At 26.8% G+C, this 20,302-nt stretch overlaps 1 protein-coding gene and 1 pseudogene across 3 annotated transcripts in view; one reads left to right on the plus strand and one right to left on the minus strand.

Annotated features, from left to right (window-relative positions):
• The window catches only part of LOC149056773 (uncharacterized), a 32,997-nt pseudogene extending 22,036 nt beyond the window's left edge, over positions 1–10,961 (plus strand).
• The window catches only part of LOC107172920 (band 4.1-like protein 4), a 169,397-nt gene that overhangs the window by 130,154 nt on the left and 18,941 nt on the right, over positions 1–20,302 (minus strand). For all 3 annotated transcript variants that reach the window (XM_015523239.2, XM_089225041.1, XM_015523238.2), the window contains exon 2: positions 19,350–19,468. In XM_015523239.2, the coding sequence (XP_015378725.2) occupies positions 19,350–19,433 (84 nt within the window). In that variant the 5' untranslated portion in view covers positions 19,434–19,468. The remainder of the gene's footprint in view (positions 1–19,349; positions 19,469–20,302) is intronic.

Consider the following 20,302-nt stretch of genomic DNA (forward strand, 5'->3'; position numbering starts at 1 on the left):
ACACATATTATTACACTGATAGCTATTCGTATATTATATTCCTTAAGGGCGTGGATATATGCTATAAATTTATAATAACTACTATATGCTTCAAGTCAGGCCTAATAATAATTTTCATCGAATTTTATGAGCACGCGCTTTTGATACGAGTAAACGATAAGACCATATTATTCTGTGTTAAGTGAGAAGAATAAAATTATAATGACGAAGGAGAGTAAAGAAATTTAATATAATATTGTTTTATGTATATTAAAATAAAGGAGATTAAAACCACACATGACGGAGCAGAAAACTGTGTGTGGTTTACATAAATATAATCGGTATAGGTATTACTATAGGCGCACCCTTATAAGTTATAAGTATATATATACTGTATATTATAATATATTTTCAATACAAACCGTTTATAATAGCACCGGTTGTAGTGACATACCGTGTAAAATGACCTAAAATGTAAGATCCCCAAAACACATATATTTGTTGCCATTACATAATATTATATTATATTGTTTTTGTTAATTTTTTTAATTATTATTTTATTTTATATTTTTTTTATAATACTATTAATTTTTGCTTATTTGTAACTTTAACTACTATTTATGTATTCATTCTATTATTCATTAAATTATTATAAAATATATTTTGTAAGAGGGCATATACCCGTATTTGATACTTCCTACAAATAAATAAATAATTTTATAATATTATTATTATACAGACTAGAAACTCGCGTTTATGTAACAAAATAATATAAAACGTAAATTAATAGATATGTATATTATAATTGAAATAATTCCTTAGTTACTTTACCCAGTATACCTATCCTAAATCCTTGTACACCATGCTTACATCATATCATAATATAGTTTCTTCTAAAAAAAACGTAAACCATTTCACAAGAACCGTATGATTAGCGAACGCCGCCACGTAATAGTTAGAATACCGTGTGTTACGAGCGGTACGACCACATTCGGTACAGTCGGTATTGTATGTGTGTACATGAATATAGCAATTATCTGGGTGTCTGCAAAGTGGGTGGGTACGCGACTGCGGCGGCGGCGGCGGAGATATTGCCTTCGGCTCCGTACTCGTTTTTTTCAAGATTCCCCCGCAGACGTTAAACGTCTAATATGTATTCAATATAAAATTTATAGTGCACCTCTTTTGTTTTTGGTTTTTCCTCATTTTTTCTTTCACATTTAAATAGGATCTTTTCGTGGGTAAAAGAACTATACAAAGTATATACTTATAGATTTAATATGCGTAATGTCAGACTTCGTACTCGTTTACACATTATGACGTATAATAATAATATAATGTACGACAACGATGATGATAATAATATGATCAAGACCTAAACCTAGCTATGGGTTAGGTTAGGTTATACGAAACAGCGCCTTGACATGTCCATGGTATATGTTATTATATCACTTATTATTATTATTGTTTTTGGAGACAAGCGGCGGCCTTTCGAATGATACGCGTATTTAATAATAATAATAATAATAATATAAGAAATACAATATTAAAATAATGCAGTACACGCTCGACCGACGTACGTCTTTCATACTTTAGTTCGAACGAATTTTTATTAGACATTCTGTCAGCTGATACACGCATACATCACGAAGGTACCTATATCTGTAGGTAGCATGTCAGTACCTACATCGTAATAATATTCTACTATACAATATTTTATTTTTAAATCTTTTGGTACCGAAAATCTTCCGCACGTCTACCTAGTGAATTATTGTAATATTCTGGACAATGCGCATTGTTATATCATGGACGCGCACGTTACCGCGATTATGTTTGTTTTTCTCGTTCCCCGCTGGCGTTTATTAAAAAAAACGTGATAAACGGCCGTATAATAAATAAAAAGTTACAATTTTTTATCATTATAGTAGTCAGGTGATACTGTTATATTATGTTGTAGCAGCGATAATCTAATAATAAAAATTGTGTGAGTTAGCCGCGACAATCGTAGGATGCTTGACATATGAATTTTTTTTAAATACCACTCGACACTCTAACAAGGGGTCATGGTTAACCGAAATCAATTGAAAACAATACTTCAAAGAGATGCAGCATTTTTGAAAATACATGTTTCGCATATTTTAAAACCGTCCACACGTAACCTTGTTTTAACGTTTTAGTGAAGACTTTTTTTGTCGTAATTTGTTCCATTACGGAAACGCACAAGTCTCTCGTCCGCTTTTACTGCAGCAGAAGAAACCATTTTTGGTTTATTAGGCGTGTAAATATTAGATTTTGTGGTTGAATTCATTTTTCTAATTAATCACTAAACAGAAACACTTTATTGTTACATATTTATTATTTAACCAGTTACAAGTACCTTGGTATAGCTCCATATCTCTAAATTCTAATAATTATACATCCTATTAGTCGTTAAACACACTAACTATAAATATATATATGTATATTGTGTGATTCTCATAAGTTAAACAATAGTGTTAATACCCACTAAATAAGCACACAGCATATATACCTTTAAGCTAAAAAATATGTTCTAAAACCCATTTCAAATAAAAAAGGAAGACCTCTTTGGAGTCTACTTTATTGGCTAATATAATTGGGATTCATCTTTCGAAAACTTTCATTTTTAACTTTTTGAAAGTGCTTTAAATAATCAGTGCTTACAAGAATAATTTGACAAAAGCTGTACGTTAGAACTTAAAAAGAATTCCAATTACTGCCATCAAAAAAAAACTGAAAAATAATTGATGTTAATAATGAAAAGTTTTTTTTTATGATCCTACATGATTAAATAAAATTTCATTTTTACAATAACACTTTTATAACTATTTAATTACATTTAATTTTAAATTAATATTTTTCACTAAATATTACAACGAACAATTAAAATAGATTTTTTCTTCTACATCACGTTTGGGACCTACATTTAATCTACCAATTGAATGATTGTATATTATTTTAAACTATCTCTAAACGACTTATGATAAAAATGATAAAAAATTATATTATGAAGTTTTTAATACAATATAAACTCATGTCTAATAGATTTTCAGTTAAATCATACAAAATAATTGAATTAAATATTTACGAATAAAATTTACTTCACCAGGAAATAAAATTTAGGTTTTTTGGGATATCGCCTAGAAAGGTAGAAGTAAGTAAATCTGACAGAAAATAAATTATATTGAGCTAGAGAATTTCATCATGAAAACGAATTTAAAACCACGGGATGCTAACAACAATAATTGTTTAAAAGGTGAGCATGTCATCATCAATCGTAACACATCTTATACATAGATATGAATAGATTTAATTTTGATCACTATTTACTATTACCTATTGAAAGTAGTTCATAATTCTTAAGATCTCTAATATGTACGATGAACTTTTAATAAGCTACTATGCTACTATATATGTATATATCTTATACATATAATATAGTTTTATATAATACATATATTATTTTCTTACAAATAGTTATTTATTGATATGAATTATACCTAACATTGTAATATTAAACAGTTCATCTTAAACTTTTCAAGTAGAAAAAAACTATACCTACACATAATTTAAGTTATAGATGAATATTCAAAATATTTTAAAACCTTTTAGTTGATATATACTTAATAAATAGGGCATTTAATTTCTTTTAACTTTATTATTGTTCAATAAAATATCATACTTGTTATTTTCAGTTAATTTTATACACGACACGCGTGCATACTTAATATTGTGTAGACATTAAAATATTTTTTTATTTTATGCTATGTGAGAATAACATGTTTAACACAGGTTTATTTCCTACATTATATAGTATCACAATTGATTATTGTTATGTGTTATTCTAATATATACAATATGATATTTAAACAGTTCCCATATTATGTATGTCTTTGTTAAAAGGATTACGCCCTCAGGACACGTCGCTCATTCTTATCCAGAGATTGGTTACCCATAATATGTATGAATGTTTTTATTAATTCCCATGTATTCATACCGTTTTTAACTGGCAATAACCCAGTTGCTCTATGATAAGTTACATACATATTTATGGGTGTTCTTCCCGAAGGTATTAGAGGGAGCCCGAGAGTAATTTATTAGACGTTTACGTCGTTAGTACTTATGTGTGCGTGTGTAGGTGTGCGTATGTACGCTTGTGTGTATATATATGAAACCCCTACTAAAGTCGACTCCGAAAATTGATGATCTTTGTGTTTTCTCTCACTCACACTCGGTAACGCACGAACGGGTTATTACACAAAGCCCGAGGTGTAAATACCATTTTCGGGCTCGACGATAAATCACTAATGGTGTCTATGGAATTCGCGTTTTTTCCTCGTTCCATCCTCCCTCACTGTCATAATATTTCGAGATTATTGGGTTAATTTTCCGAAGCAATTGGAGGAAATTGCAATATGAACGATGAGACGAGTAATCATTGACGAACGTGAATGATCGCAACACTTACATCAACTAAATAGCCAGGTCACACGGTGATCATGCTGGAGGTAAATTAATTAATAATTTTTAATAATTACATGCGGAACTTCGTTCAAATATGTATGCAATACATTTTTTTTACAAATTATAAGATATTATTTCTAGGAAAATTTAGACTTTAAAAAATATGTAGGTACTTTACTATTTCATCAGGAAATACACAAAATATTAAAACAGATATAAGTATACTGCACTTTATAATATATCATTAAACAGATAATACATATATGACTTATTCAAAACATGGACTTTATTACAGGAAACTGTATAATAAAATTGAGTATTTTTTCATACCTAATGCCTAACATATAAAATTGAAATTTTTGAAGAATAATAATTGTAAATTTGGGTATTATCAATAGGTATGTTTTATATTACAGTCGCGATATAACGAATTTCAAGGGACCGAGAAAAAAATTCGTCATATCGAAAGTTCGTTACATCGAAATTCGTTATATCAAGAGAATATAGGTACCAGTTGAATTCGTTATAACGAGATTTAAAACAAAAATTCAAAATTTAAATCAATAAAATACAAATATGTATGTACATATTTATTTAATAATTTTATTATTCGTATACATATGTATAAAATATATTATATTTGCGTAGAGCCACTAATCGACATAAGTCTGATATCAAATGCGATACTGTACTTGAGTGTACAATCGCATGATAATCATCAGAAAAAATTCGTAATGTGATAATAGGCACTAATAGCAACATACTTATTTTTATATATTTTTCATAGAGTTATACACTAGAGACATGTATCTTATCTTAATTAAAATTAAAAATTCGTAATAGAAAGCTCAAATTTATAAAAATTCGTTACATCGCGAGAGTTTTGATCAAAAACGCTTCGCTACATCGAGGGGACATAAATACATTACATTTGTTCGTTATACCGCGATATTTTCAAGGGACCAGTAGTTTTATTTCGTTATATCGAGATTTTCGTTATATCGAATTTCGTTATATCGCGAGTTTACTGTATATTGTAGTAATAGTTGTGTTGATTTTATTAAATTATAATATGTAAGTACCTATCTTATAATATAGATACGAAATATTGAAATATCGGAATAATATTATTTTTGAACATTCTTAAAATCATTCATATTTTAATCATATTTAATCATTTAACAAAATCAATTTTTGAATATTGTATTTTTCACCGAATATTGAATAAATACTTACGATTTAAAAGGTTATTAAAAGTTAATTAATTTTAATACAAATCATATTTAATTATATTACCAAGATTAATTTTATATTAAAAATCATAAATGTTTAAAAATTACTTTTTAATGTAGTTATTACTTTGGGGATCTGGGGAAGATTATATAAAGAATATATATATAAAGGAGTTATATTTTTACGATGAATATTGTACATTTGTACCATAAATCAAATAAAATAAACATCATGTCAAAAGAAATTTTTCCAATTGCTAAACAAAATATTCTGTATAGTGTAAAACGAAATTAATATTTAACCTGCAACAACAAAATACAAAGACCGTAACCTATTGATTTGCCACATCCGTTACTTTTCCTTTGAAATATCTCAGTATCTGTTTTTTTACACTAACGGATCATTAATCTAAATAAATTAGGTATAGGTAATGATAATTTTTTTGCTAATATACACTTCTTCTTTTTTTTCCCCCGTCTTTAATATAATGTCCCGCTCTAGTGGACGACAATAAAGTATAGACAAGCGACCGTGTCAAACGATTCCTCGATGCGAAAGACCTTACGATTTTATTACCGTAAGAAATCGGCTTTAATGTGAACATAATTTCAACGAAATTTAAGAAAAACGTACTAGATAAATCTAACTCATATAATAGAGCTACTTATATTAATTGTTCATAAAATTTATGAACAATGTGTATTTAATTAATTTAATGTGTACAATGCATATTGGATATAAAATGTAACGAAAATTAAAAACCAAATTAATATTACTAATGCATCAAATTAAAACAAGGTAAAATTATCTTTTTGAAACATTTCATCATACAATGAACGTTGAAATTAATTACAGTAATTAAAACATGAAGGGATTTCAAACTTTTCAAAAATGGCTGTCTGAACATTTTTGATTTATTCCATATTTTCATATAGGTACTTACCTATTATTCAACATTTACAATACAGTACAATATTATTCACTATAATTACGAAAATGTATGAATGCAAAAATATATAATTACATTTCAATAAACAAATTATTTGAAACGATATATTATAATTATAGTTAGAAAAAATCTAAAATGAATAGATCATCTATTTTTGTTATATTTTATTTTAAATTATTTTGAAGGTTGGTATACTTTTAAAACTTCATCCCTGGTATTTAATCTGATAAAGTCACGGGAAATAAGAGCTTAGAAGAAATATTTCGTTAACTCGACTCTCATATAATTAAAACATTAACTTGTTGAGAGTTTGTTATTTATGTAATAATTTTCATGTAATAATATAATTTTTCCAGTCAGATTATTTTACTTTCAGCAACGTGAACTCATTATAGGGGCCGTATCCGTTTAGATCATCATCATCATAATCATAATAATCATCATCACTACCATCGATGACGCGGTACCTAGTACCTACATAATATACCAAAACCAGTTCATCCAATCGACCGTTTTCAAAAAACCACCTACTCTGAAACTTTACTTCCAACTGCTATCTAGCAGCGTTTCCCACGAACTCGTCCCGTATAATTATTTTTATATTGTCGCTGTTATTATTATTATAATATCAGTATTATGTGGTTTTCCGTCTACAATTTTTATCGACTATAGCATGCACACAGCACACTCATGATACGGTTATACAAAAGTAGTCAAAGGCGGGGGGAGCATCCATCTAGCAGGCAGGCCATATTAGGGAGGCGTAAAAAATTAGCAAACAACACTGGCGTAACACTTCGCAGAACAACCCCGCCCCCAATGTCCCAATCAGCGGTTGGCATTCGATTACGAATATTACGAACACTTTTTGTTTTCTTGTCAGAGGATTCTTTGTAAATAAATAACGGCTTATAAAAAAAACAAACCGTCAAGAAACGTCTTATAAAATACAAGTCTGCGGTGTAGGATATCTATCTGTGACGTAAAATACAAAATACACTAAGTACAGTTTAATTGCATTCAAAAAGGAAAAAATATGAGTTTGGTCATTATTTAATAGTCATCCAATAACCTCTAGAATCTGAACTAAAAACATTAAGCTGACTATACGAGTATATATGACGCATTCCAATGAAACAATTATTAAAAGTTTCATAATAATCAACCTACCTATACTCGAATAAATAAGTATCCTTTAGCCTATACCTTTGATAATAATATTAAAATTTAAAAATATGTACCTATTTATTTATTATTTTAAGTATAATTGTATTATATTATATTCTTTAATAATATAAACTAATTTAATTAGGTAATTAAAAACAGGTTTGTAGAAGCCAAACAAACTATTGATTTACACGCAAGATACGAGGGAGACTATATAATAAACCGTCATAATAAATTTAGAATAAGTTGGTACAAATATAGCTAAGTAGTGAACAAGATAAAATAATTATGAGGTGTGGTGTATAATAACCGCATAAATAAAACATTTTTATAGTTCTCAATATCTAGTTTAAAATTACTAGTTTGCCAAGTTCAAAATTATTTGGCACTCGATATAGTTGCGTTCGGCAAATCGTAAATATCCTCCAATCTATCGCAAAAGAACAACATCAGTTAAATAAACTATATAAAATACAAGAACAAAAATTAGAATTGTAATACTGTTTTCTAAGGTCTGTAGGAAGGAGTAAAAAAACATAGAAGAAAAATTATGAGTATAAAAACATAAACATGTGTGGTTTCCACCACAAATTTATTTTAGGTATAATTAATTCCGACAAATGTAGTAAAACTAAATTTATATACATTATATATTATGTTTATCCGCATTTCAAGAATAAAACTCAAAGTTTTTAAATCGAACTGAACATTTCATTTCTAAAGATAAAATTAAAAACAAAAATCAAAATTTGAAACTTTTAATGACTGTAATGAACTCTATCGCATTTGATTTCCTGTTTTATACTCACCGAATGCATTAATTAAACTCCAAAGTAAAATATCGCAACTACTAATCAGTAATCAAGTAATTTCGATATGAAAAAAAAATTTCGCTATACCTATAGCTGGAAATAAAGATGTTATAAGAACATTTGTGAATTATTGAAAAAAGTAAATATTAAAATTTTAAATTGAATGTGCATTCAACTATAAGTACCTAAGTGATAAAATATTTTGAAATGCTTTATTTAATACGCTTAAAAGTTAAAATCAATTGTATACATAATATTATAATGTTGTATTATATAGCGGTGCGCCGTACTAATGGTGATAAGTGACAATATAAAGTATTGTGGTAATATTATTATGTATGAACATTACGTTTTCCGATCACACACTTGCCCCAAGTAAATAATACTTAATGTATGAATTTTACAGATTTTCAAAACCATGCCAAATAACCAACTACCATAACGTATTACATTATTATTATTATTGTTATTTTGTTATACTATACGTCTACACATTCACAATAGATATATTGATATAAATTTAATATGGAAACGGAATACGAGTAGGTATTATATCATGCACTTCAAATCCAAGTAACCGTCAACTCTACTTAAGATATCCATTAAAGAACTTATCACAGCAAAATATCACACTTTGAAATTCGTTTAAGTTGATATCAAGGGTATAAAATTCAGAGATTCGCGTTTATTTTATATATATTATATTATTATTTTTGCAGATTAGGAATTTAAATTTTAAACAATTTTTTTCTAGTACTTACATTGCACAATATTAAGTTTCAGCGTAATATATACAGGTGCATTATATTATGTTACATAATACAATATTTAGTCACTGTATTTACCACCGTAGTTTCTTTAACAAGTATAATCATACCCACGCCCTGGCCACCCTTTTTTTAGATATCAAAAATAGATATTGTCCAGTAAGTATATCGATAATGCAAAAACTGAACAAATATTTGAATGTTGAATGCACTTCACTGTACAAATGTTAAATTGCATTCGAAAGTTGTATACACTTTGTTTATTTAACATTTGCTATGGATGTAAACAAACTACAAAGAATAAGATAAAACAATAAATTAAAACCGTGAGTTTCGAAATACTGATCCAATAATTAATGTACCTAGTTGTTATTAAAAACGATAAAAGAATTGATGGAAAAGTATTCAATTTTAAAATATATTATCAACACGTTTTGTTTAATCGTACATTACGTGGATTCGATTTCTCAAGAGCAATTTTTAATTAGGTATAGGTATAACTTAAACGTAATTAAACAAATTGATACATTTTCATTTGAAATAAAATAAAGAAAAAGGTTAATAAAAGCTTAGTTCGGTATATAAGCCTTTTTAATATATACACTCTTCGAAGTATCTTTGTTGACTCATTATTTAAATGGAAAACAATACAGCCCTACTCCTGCAGTTTCGATTTACTAGAAGAAAAAGTTTATCGTTCATTCTCGGACTCTTTTCATTTTACATTTTCGTTACGTAGTTTTATTGGATTTCTTTCTCTCTTTCTGTTTTTCTGGTTTTATTATTATATCGTTTACCTATATTGGTTACAATGAGATGGTTTTATAAGTTTCGAAGGCGTTGTCGTTGGAAGTACAGATACGCTTGGTAGTTGATGTAAAAGAAATCTGACAATGTGTTAAACTATATATAATATATATATGTTACGGTGAATGATGTAAACGTGGTAAAAGACGTCATTCCCCGGTAAATGACATCATTTACCTAAAAATTGGTAAACGTTGTAAATGCAGACATTCTCCGGTTATTGTCGTCAATCACCAGTTTAATTGAAGAATGATGTTTAAAAAAAATTTCAAAGCTTGATGTCGGTACAACTGTTCGTGTCCCAATATTAGATGTTGATAGAGCACGTGGTTCTCCGCGTAATTTACTTGCTGTTATTATTTCATGTGAAGATGACATGTATAAATTATGTAAGGTAATTTTAATTTGATAATGTTTATTTAATTTAAATTAAATAAATACCCGAATGTTTGAACCAGGTACAGAATATGGGGTGTTGAAACACAAATATACACGAGCACAAATTTCTCCGTGTAAAGAAAAATTTCTAGAGCTAGATGAAGCCATGAAAAAAATTAAAGACAGGGAAATAACATTAAGAGAAGCTGCAGCAGGACATGGAATGCTGGTCATCAAGGATTTAATCGATGCAACTGCAAAACTGGTTGTGGTACTAAAAAAATTGATTGCAGTGCAGCAGAAATGTTGTGCAATTCAAAATGTCATGTTAACCAAAATTGTACAAATAAAAATTGTATTAATAATAAATCATTATTATAAATAGTACCTACCTATAGTAAAAAAATCAGTGTATTATTTGAGATTTATCATCATTTACCACTAGTTTTGGTAAATTACATCAATGACCGGTGAAAGATGTACATTTGAATTTAAAATTTGGTTTTTTACATCATTTACCTACATAATCGAATCAATTTGGTAAAAGACGTCATTCACCGGAGAATGACGACATTCACCAATATTCATCTTTTACCGTAACATATATATATACATTTACTTGGTACCTTTTACTTCATAAACGAATTATTTTACATGCACTTTATTCAGCATTTTTTTTTCATTTAATATATTTTAAATAAATTATTTTGTTATTTTAGATTTCTTGGGAGCAAATTAATTTTTTTCATGTAAACAATTTTTTAAAGAAAAAAATCACAGTAACATAAATAAACCTGTTTTTATAGAAAAAAGAAAAGAAAAAGAGAGTGCGTAAGAAAACTTCATTGGTTTTACGTTTGAATCTATTCATACTTCAAGCATTTACTAATGCGGCAAGTATAATCGTGTTTGACGTCTCTTCACCACATCAATTTATTGTGTACCCCAACAATCCCTTCTGTCGAATCGAGACAATTTAATATCACATAAATTACTTAGGGCTGAGTATTGGTTAGTATGAATAGGTCACCTGCAATAAACATGTCACATAAGGATTACATATGGCACCTCAATATTCTAAGTTCCAAACTAAAAAAAAATAAATAATACATATAGGTACACCCGATTTGTACAACGAATAAGAATAACAATAATATGACCTTGCTTTACTCACGGTAGATACCTACCCAACAAACAATATTATGTCAATAGAACATATTATTATTATTATTATATACCATAAAAGACATATTATTGAAAATTTGATATTTCACTTCTAAAATAAATTTCACTACTTATACAAACCGAGAGTTATTACTTATTTTCTACTTTATTTGAAATAACCCTTTTTTTAAATACAATCTTATATCACAATTAGACCATTTTATCCATTGACCAGTTTTTTTTTATTCCCTTTTTATAGTAAAAACATCAAAAAATATCCAGGAAATTAAAGATAAACTCACGAATGAAGAATTCAAGAATAGCAGTTGAACTTTCTCATGTCGACAGTTCAGACATTATAACCTTAGTAATAATAATATTTCAAATTCACATAACCCATTATTGTACATAAAAACGTGTTTTTACGGTAAATTCCATTGGTATGTAATGTCCACCTAAGCACTACAAGATTGAGACATATTATAGTACACCCAGAAACCATAAAACTGTATAGTTATCAACTGGTATAAATCGTTTCAGCGGGCTGACTCTCTTAACTTATAATATCAAAATAACACGTCCGTTTATCCAACTAGACGGCTATATCCTATAATCCTTAAGTGAATTTAATATATAATAATAAATTTATTCGATCACTAAGACGACTTAACTATACAGCAAGATTATGTTTGACAGAATTTCAGCTCGATAATAATACACAAAAAATAAATTAACTTGATATTTTTTTTCGTAAGAATCCATGAATGTAATAATTATAGAATTATCTTGAAACAATTACAAACGTTCATTATTATGTGAGTAAATTTTTTTTTATTGGCCTAAAATTATAAATTTATGCTTCGATAACTAAGACCATTAGTATTAGTGAAATTAAAATGTCGCCAAAATATAAATTATATTCTAAATTCTTTAACTCCATTCAATAATCAACTTAACTTATTGAATAATAAATAGAAGAGAGAAATTCAGAGCGTTTATTGATAATTATTACATAAATATAATCAACATCGATCACAATTGAAAACAATATTCATTTTTATTTTCCAACGACCAACCTATAGTTTTAAGGTTTAAAAACCAAAATATGATATTGTTTATTTTAAAAACTATATGTTTTTTCAAACATACTGTATTTTTTCTTTACATTAAATAATATTTAAATTAAATATGTCATCGTTTATTACTAAAAATCAATTGCACCCCAAAACATTCGCATACATTTTAAATATTTTCTTATAAATAATCAACAATTTAAAATTGTACCTGATAACTATACATTATAAAAACAATTATACCTAGCAAAGAATATTTATCTTTACTTTTAGGCTAAATATTGTTTTGTGTAACTTGAATTTACGGCTTTGTCGGCTTTAATAGATTTAGATTAGTTGTGTATTGTAACACAGTGAAAATAATTATACCACCAAATTATTTTACAGTAAAATAATAATTATTTTTAGTACTTTCTTTAAATCAGTTATTCGATTCCATGCTAATATAATAAATATGGTGTGGTGCAATATAAATGTCCAGATATCTTTATTATATTAATATCAAAGATCCTATGTAGGTATACACGTATTTTTCATATAAACACCAAAAACTGTGCAGATATACCTAATGTTATAAGTTATAATGACGGCAACCGTATTATTATTTTTAGATTAAATCCATAAGATGCAAAGCCTATTAACCATTAAGTAATAACTAGTATTATAATAATATCTGCCTGGAAGAATAATAAGTAATAACCATCAGCCATCGCATGAGTACTATAGTTATAACTTATAAGTAACGAAATAAAATGTCATTAGTAAAATAATATTATAAATTTATGGAATATTTTTACAGCCTCATATTTAATTTTATGATAAATTGATAACCGGTATATTATTGAGACTTAATAGTTAATATTATAACGGTTCTAATACGTTATCAATAAAATATTTGATACCACAGTCTTAATTATATGGACAATTTTGAATTAAATCTATGAAATTATAGGTAGATAGGTACAACCAAAAACTAAAATAATGGCTGTTTCAAAATAATTAGGTATATCAGATAACTAAAGCTATGTTAATATGAAAACATAAAACACAATTTTTTTAATCATTATATTACATCTTGTTGTATTTTAAATTTTAATAAATTTAGATTTTTTGCATAATTTTAGATTTGTAAGCTCAGCGATGAATGTAATAGTTTTACAATGAAAAGTTCTGTTTGTATCTTTTGATACTTTGTATAGGTAGAAAAAAAATTGTTTCAACTTCAAGAATTCAAAAATCACAAAATATGTAAATTTATTGTGGTAAAAAAATATCTAATATTTTAATTTTCATACCTTTAGCTTGAAAATTAATTACAAATTTATTTTACTGAAATTTAATAAAAAGTTTACCCTAAAGCCACCTCACTTTTATGATCCATTATTATAGTTAAGAAAAATATTAATATTTTGTTGTGATATTGATAATGTTAATCTTGGAAATTTGAAAAATTCCACTTTATTTTAATTATCATTTTCAAAATAGACAATTACATTTTTCAAATATTTATTCTAATCGTTTACTATTTATGGGAATTTCAATTGTTTAGATTTTTCTATAAAGATTTCGGTAAAAATTGTTACACAGCCTAAATGCTTGACAGTTTACAAATTCTCATTTAAGTTAGAAAAATTAGTTAAAAATACTTAATGAATATTATTTCTTATAGACGTTTCTAGTGTATTTAAATATAAATTTCGGCTAGCATGGATATTAAAAACGAAAACACATTAGCTTTAATTGTTTCAATAAAAACCATTATTCGTAAGAACTATACCATTGTAAGTTGGCATCGACTTATAAGACGTTAGAATGGTTAATATCAGCTTGTAATATTAATGATTTTTGGTTATTAGATATTGTCAATTCATTGATTTTAAAAGTAATTATAGATTATTAACAGAAGGTTAAAATATTCAAAGCGATAGGGCAGGCAACCTGCAATCGAAACATTTTTCGAAAACAATAATTACTGTTGGTTTAATTAAAATTTAACCCATCCATTTATTAAGTGAACTAATAAAACATTACTAGGTACACTCGAAACAAACCACACAGCATGCTAATTTTTAATATTAAATATATTGTAACATAAAATAATTAAGTCATTGAATATCATATGAATGATAATTAATTCAAACTTTATGTTTTAATATAAAACTTCAAATTAAATGATCAACATAGGTAACTGTATAAAATAATCAGAGATTGCGGTTCGTCGTGACCAAATACCTGCAATAAAACACTTTAAACGACTGGCAATGGCAATCATTAAATTATAATTAATCAAAACATATTGAAAAATATTGAAAAATATGATAGAATCATCTACTGTAGAGAAAATCGATATTAAAATTTTAAAGGTAGTGTAAAAATTGTAGACTAAAGAAACGGATAAAATATATCGTTATTAAACATTTATCGAAAATATTAAAATTGGACCGATGATGACATATGATATACATATACATATACATATACATATTCATATACATATGACACATGTGACATAAAGCCGAGAAAAACGTAGACCAAAATTGTTGCAAATACAATGAACATATTTTATTAATTTATAAAAAATAACCAAGATATAGAAAATGAAATCCTGATGATACAAAAATGTGCAATAGGGGATAATTATTGTTGAATGGGAGTAGAAAGTGACATAAAAAAATGCTGCAGCAGCATTATTAGTACTACGTGAAAGAAAAAAGAAGAAAAAAACATTCCAAAAGCATAATAATTTAATTATATCATATTATATATCTATAGCATAGAAGCAGTAAGTTGCTGCTAGCCCAGTCATGGTTTACGATAAATATTTTCTTGCCGTCGTCGCCTTTATCTCGCAGAAGAACGAATTTCGGCGTCGCGGATAAAATGTGTTTTGGTCGTAGCCACCACTGTTATCATAAAATCTAATAGTTCATTACTTTAATCTAAAACTCTCGCACGCCTCATCCTTTCAAAAACGAAAAACACAAACAATATAATTTACATACACTATATTAATAACTAATAAGTAATATAGCCTTGTCAAACACTCAAACACGCGTACGTACAATATAATATTCTTTCGACCGCGTGTAAAACGAAAATAATTTACTTTATTCATAATTATTTTCATATTAAAAAAAGGCGAAAATTCATATTTGTATTCGTATAAAATAATAAAATAATAATTTACCTATGATATTATAGTCTAATGTTTAATAAATTGTTCCTCCGTGATATAGCTATAGCTTCTAAAGATACATTGAAAATATTAAAAATAAATACGTTACTCGTAGAGTCGTAACTACATAAAATATCAATTTTTTTTCTTTCAGTAGTAAAAGAATTATTTAAGTAAGTTTATTTGTATTGCTTATTGTAATATATATATGAATTATTCAATAATAATTAAACATTTAAATATTTTAGATTAAATTATATTTAGAAAACAATATTTTATTCAGAAACAAGATCTTATATGTAAATTGTAAGTAGATAGTTAAAATATTATTTTTGACAAGAATATTTTCAAAACATGACGTACACCTATTATTATTTTAATATACATGTACCTCTACATCCTAAAACAATAAAGACCGTTTCTATTATTTTGGTTTCAGTGATTAACATTCAACAAAAAAATATGACATGCATTATTTAATTATAAATTCAACCATATCAACAGATGCATATAACTACACAATTATATGGTTCTAGATTGAATAGAAAATAAAAAGAACAAATGGCATAGTAACATGTAAGACACAACATCATTTTAAAACCTACGTATATAGAAGAACGTATAAGTATCATTTCAATTGTAGTTTAATATATATAAATAACGTATTGGCCGAATTTAATTAACATAAAATATGTTAACTGAAAATGTGTACAATAGAAACTATACAAAGGGAAAATCTAAAAACGAAATTAAAAAGCGGTAGGAATAAAGTAAAATTAATTTGATGGAGATTGTTTTAACGATTATGAATTAATTTTTATTGCTAAATATATGCTAAATTATTATGGTACATAATTAACCCCATCTCCGTGAATATTTCTATATATTGTATGTATGTGTTTACCCATTTCTATCTTTCTAAATTTAATCAAACCAGAAAGAACCACTATGAACTATTCGAAATTTAACATTACAAACCTAAAACATATATTATGGCATAGCCTATGACTCGTACGTAATTTAGAGTTAGATGTCTTGGCAAAAAACCTGGGCTCATTTTATTTGATACCTACTTACTATATACATACTTTATCATAATATATCTGAATACATAAATAAAATTGTACACTAATTTCCGTCATTTTAACACTAAATCCTAGAACTAAATAGATAACGTCAATCGACAGAAAAAGTGGAAGACAGGATTGAGAAAATATAAGAGCATGACCTTCGCGCCCAAAAACTTGCATATATAACTGCCGAAAAAAATCACTAGGGAAATATAAACTTTAGTCAGTGCTCTTAACTAATCATTTACTATTTCATTATAGGCCAACGAAAATTGAAAAATTGGAACTTATTTGGATCATGAGGAAATGAGACAAATATTGTGAAGTTTGATTGGGTTAGCCACCTGCTGCTGACCTTGAATTACCTCGTACATACTACTATAATATACTACATAATATAGTTTAATGTATTATTCTAGGGTGATTGGGAATCAAGCCAAAAATGAGTTGAACAAATTGACACTAACTACAAAACTGTTGAAGTATAGCAATAGATATAAGATATTAAGTGGTTTGTGAACTTCAAAAGCTATAAACGTATAACAGGCTTAAGAACATTTTCTTTGGATATTACATTTACTAATATAATCACATCAAATAAATTTTTAATAAGGAAACTTACACTTATTATGTACAATAAAAATTTAATTTAACCAAAGTTCATATTGGAAGTAGTGTCAAAGGACTCTCCCTTCCCTCAAGCCGTCCAGACTGGTAAAAATGTTATCTAAATTACTTATTGTATTATGTTATACAGATTGTATATTTTTTTCTACTTTAATAAAAAAAAAAAAAAAATAAGGAAACTTTAAAATTAATATTTTAAAACCATATAGTTACAATAATGAACTTGTGCCATATTTTACTATTTAAAGTAAGATTTAAATAAATTAGTTTCGTTAAAATGATTGTTTTCAAGGAAAAAAATGGCAATAAACATACAATATCTAATTATATTATTAGAGAAAAGATTATTAATATTATTATTATTATTATTACTTTATTTTGGAATAAAAAGTTATTTTGATTTCAAGATTAAATTAAAAATGTATTATTGAAAATTATAAATTAATTTAGAGTTTTTTCTCAATTCCTTTCACCGGTGGTGCTTATTTCTTTTAAACACGCCTACTAATTTTACATTGCATGTCTATATAAAATATATGATATGAAAACGTTTGATTAGGCGTGGAGGTTAACCCATTAGTTATTTATTACTTATTTTTTTAACACTTTTTAAAAAAAAGTCATCTTTCTAAAATTTGCTTTCATATGTCAAGTAGTTAATATTATAATTAGGTGGGACCTACGTAATTGTCATTTCAATTTTATTTTAACGAAAATAATTATGACATACGTTTTCTGTAAAAGTGTAAACATTAAACAATATTTATATACATTTAAAATTTGTTTTAAATTTATGTTTCGTTAGTAAATTATCTTTAGTATTTTAAATGTTCAAGTGACTATAAGAATACTACTCACTCAAATTAAAGGTAAGCTTGTTGCATTTATTATATTTTTGTAAATTTAAAAACTTTCTGGTAATAATAAGAAATTAAGAAACATACTCTTAGAATACTTCATTTTCATTATTCGAATAAATATAAAACCAATTACGATTTTAAGTGCTTAAATTAAAATTGTTTTTATGATTCACCACTGTTAGGAAAGATTTAAACCGCTATTAAAAATATACTTAAACACTATTTCATATATAACATTTTAAATTAAATGTACGTACATAAAAAAGTTGTATAGTTTTATATAGACACATGATAAACAGTTTTCATACGGTTATTTTACATTTTTAAACCAATAGATATTTTACATATTTTGGTATAGTAATATATATGATTGTATTTACTATTTTTTATTCTTTATAGTATCAACTTTAAACTAATGTTTTAATATAAATCAATTTATCGTAATAAGTTATATTATCAAGTATATTGGTATATTTTATATACCAGGCAATATAATATCTACTTGAGAAATATCGATTTAATGCTATTTATTGTAACCAATCGCCATAATACCATATAATGAATTTCAAAGTGAATAATAATAATTTAATTTTTAAAAACATTTTAACAATTTATAATATATTTGAACGAATGATGGATGATCAAAATATGTGGTTCATTAATTGTTACAGATTTAACACTTACTGTACTTACCAATATTCAAATTTCTACTTAATATTGTATACATCATATAATCTTATTATACTAATATTATATTTATAATGAATATCCGATAACGGTCTTTCATAAAACATATTTTTTCCTACCTGAACTTCGTGCACAAGTTCTTGATCGTCGAGTAATACGATTTTGCAATGGTGTGTTCGGGCGCTGGTACAAAAACAGCCCATGTTGGTTTCTATTTATTAAATCTTGCCAAATAGATCTATAAATAAAAAATAAACTTTTAATGCTTACCTTTGAATTAAAACGAGCAATAAGCTAATTCTAAAGCGTGTTTTAATAATAATAACCCGTAGAGATTTATTATACAATTGTATTATTTCAGTTGAAAAACATAATCAGCAAAACTTTTCTCAGACTATAAAAATCATTTGTTATATTTGTATGTTTTTGTGTCCCTCAAGCGATTAATTTCTTTTCACTGAACCTATAGAGGAATTTCAATGAGTCTTTTAAGGATATTAAATACACATTATAAAGAGCATTTTTTTTCGTTTGATATTGGTATAATTTTTGTGAAAATTACTTTACAATATTCTTTGTTTTGCATATTTTATACAAAATTCTTTAGTTAAGATCAAATTCGTTCATTCGATGACGATTTTAATGGAACCATTATTATTTTTTTTTCGTGGACCTTCGATTAAACTGGATTTTTATGTTACCCACAACGATTTCCCATATGGTCAGTCAACTGGAATGGAATCCGGGATATTGTCCCCGGGGAATTGCCAAGGGAACACGCTAGTGGAACGGGGAGCTTTACAACTTAACCCACGGGACGTTGTCCAAAACATTCGGTCGTAAATGCGATTTACGCGAAATACCCCAAACTTTAACGTACGATGGATAAGCTAGTAAAAATAATACGAATGGATAAGATAGTGGTGAGAAGGGACTAGGCAGTAGTAGGCTAAAGGACAAGTTCAGAAATAACACATACTTCAGAAACAGAAAAAAATTAACGGGATAAAGCTAACCTTTAGGAAACCATGATTCCTTGGAGTCTACTGACATACAAAAAATTATAAATCTC

The sequence above is a fragment of the Diuraphis noxia genome, unplaced genomic scaffold, assembly GCF_037042655.1.
Source record: "Diuraphis noxia isolate RWA-SAM2 unplaced genomic scaffold, SU_Dnox_SAM2 contig0003, whole genome shotgun sequence".
NCBI classification, from domain to species: domain Eukaryota; kingdom Metazoa; phylum Arthropoda; class Insecta; order Hemiptera; family Aphididae; genus Diuraphis; species Diuraphis noxia.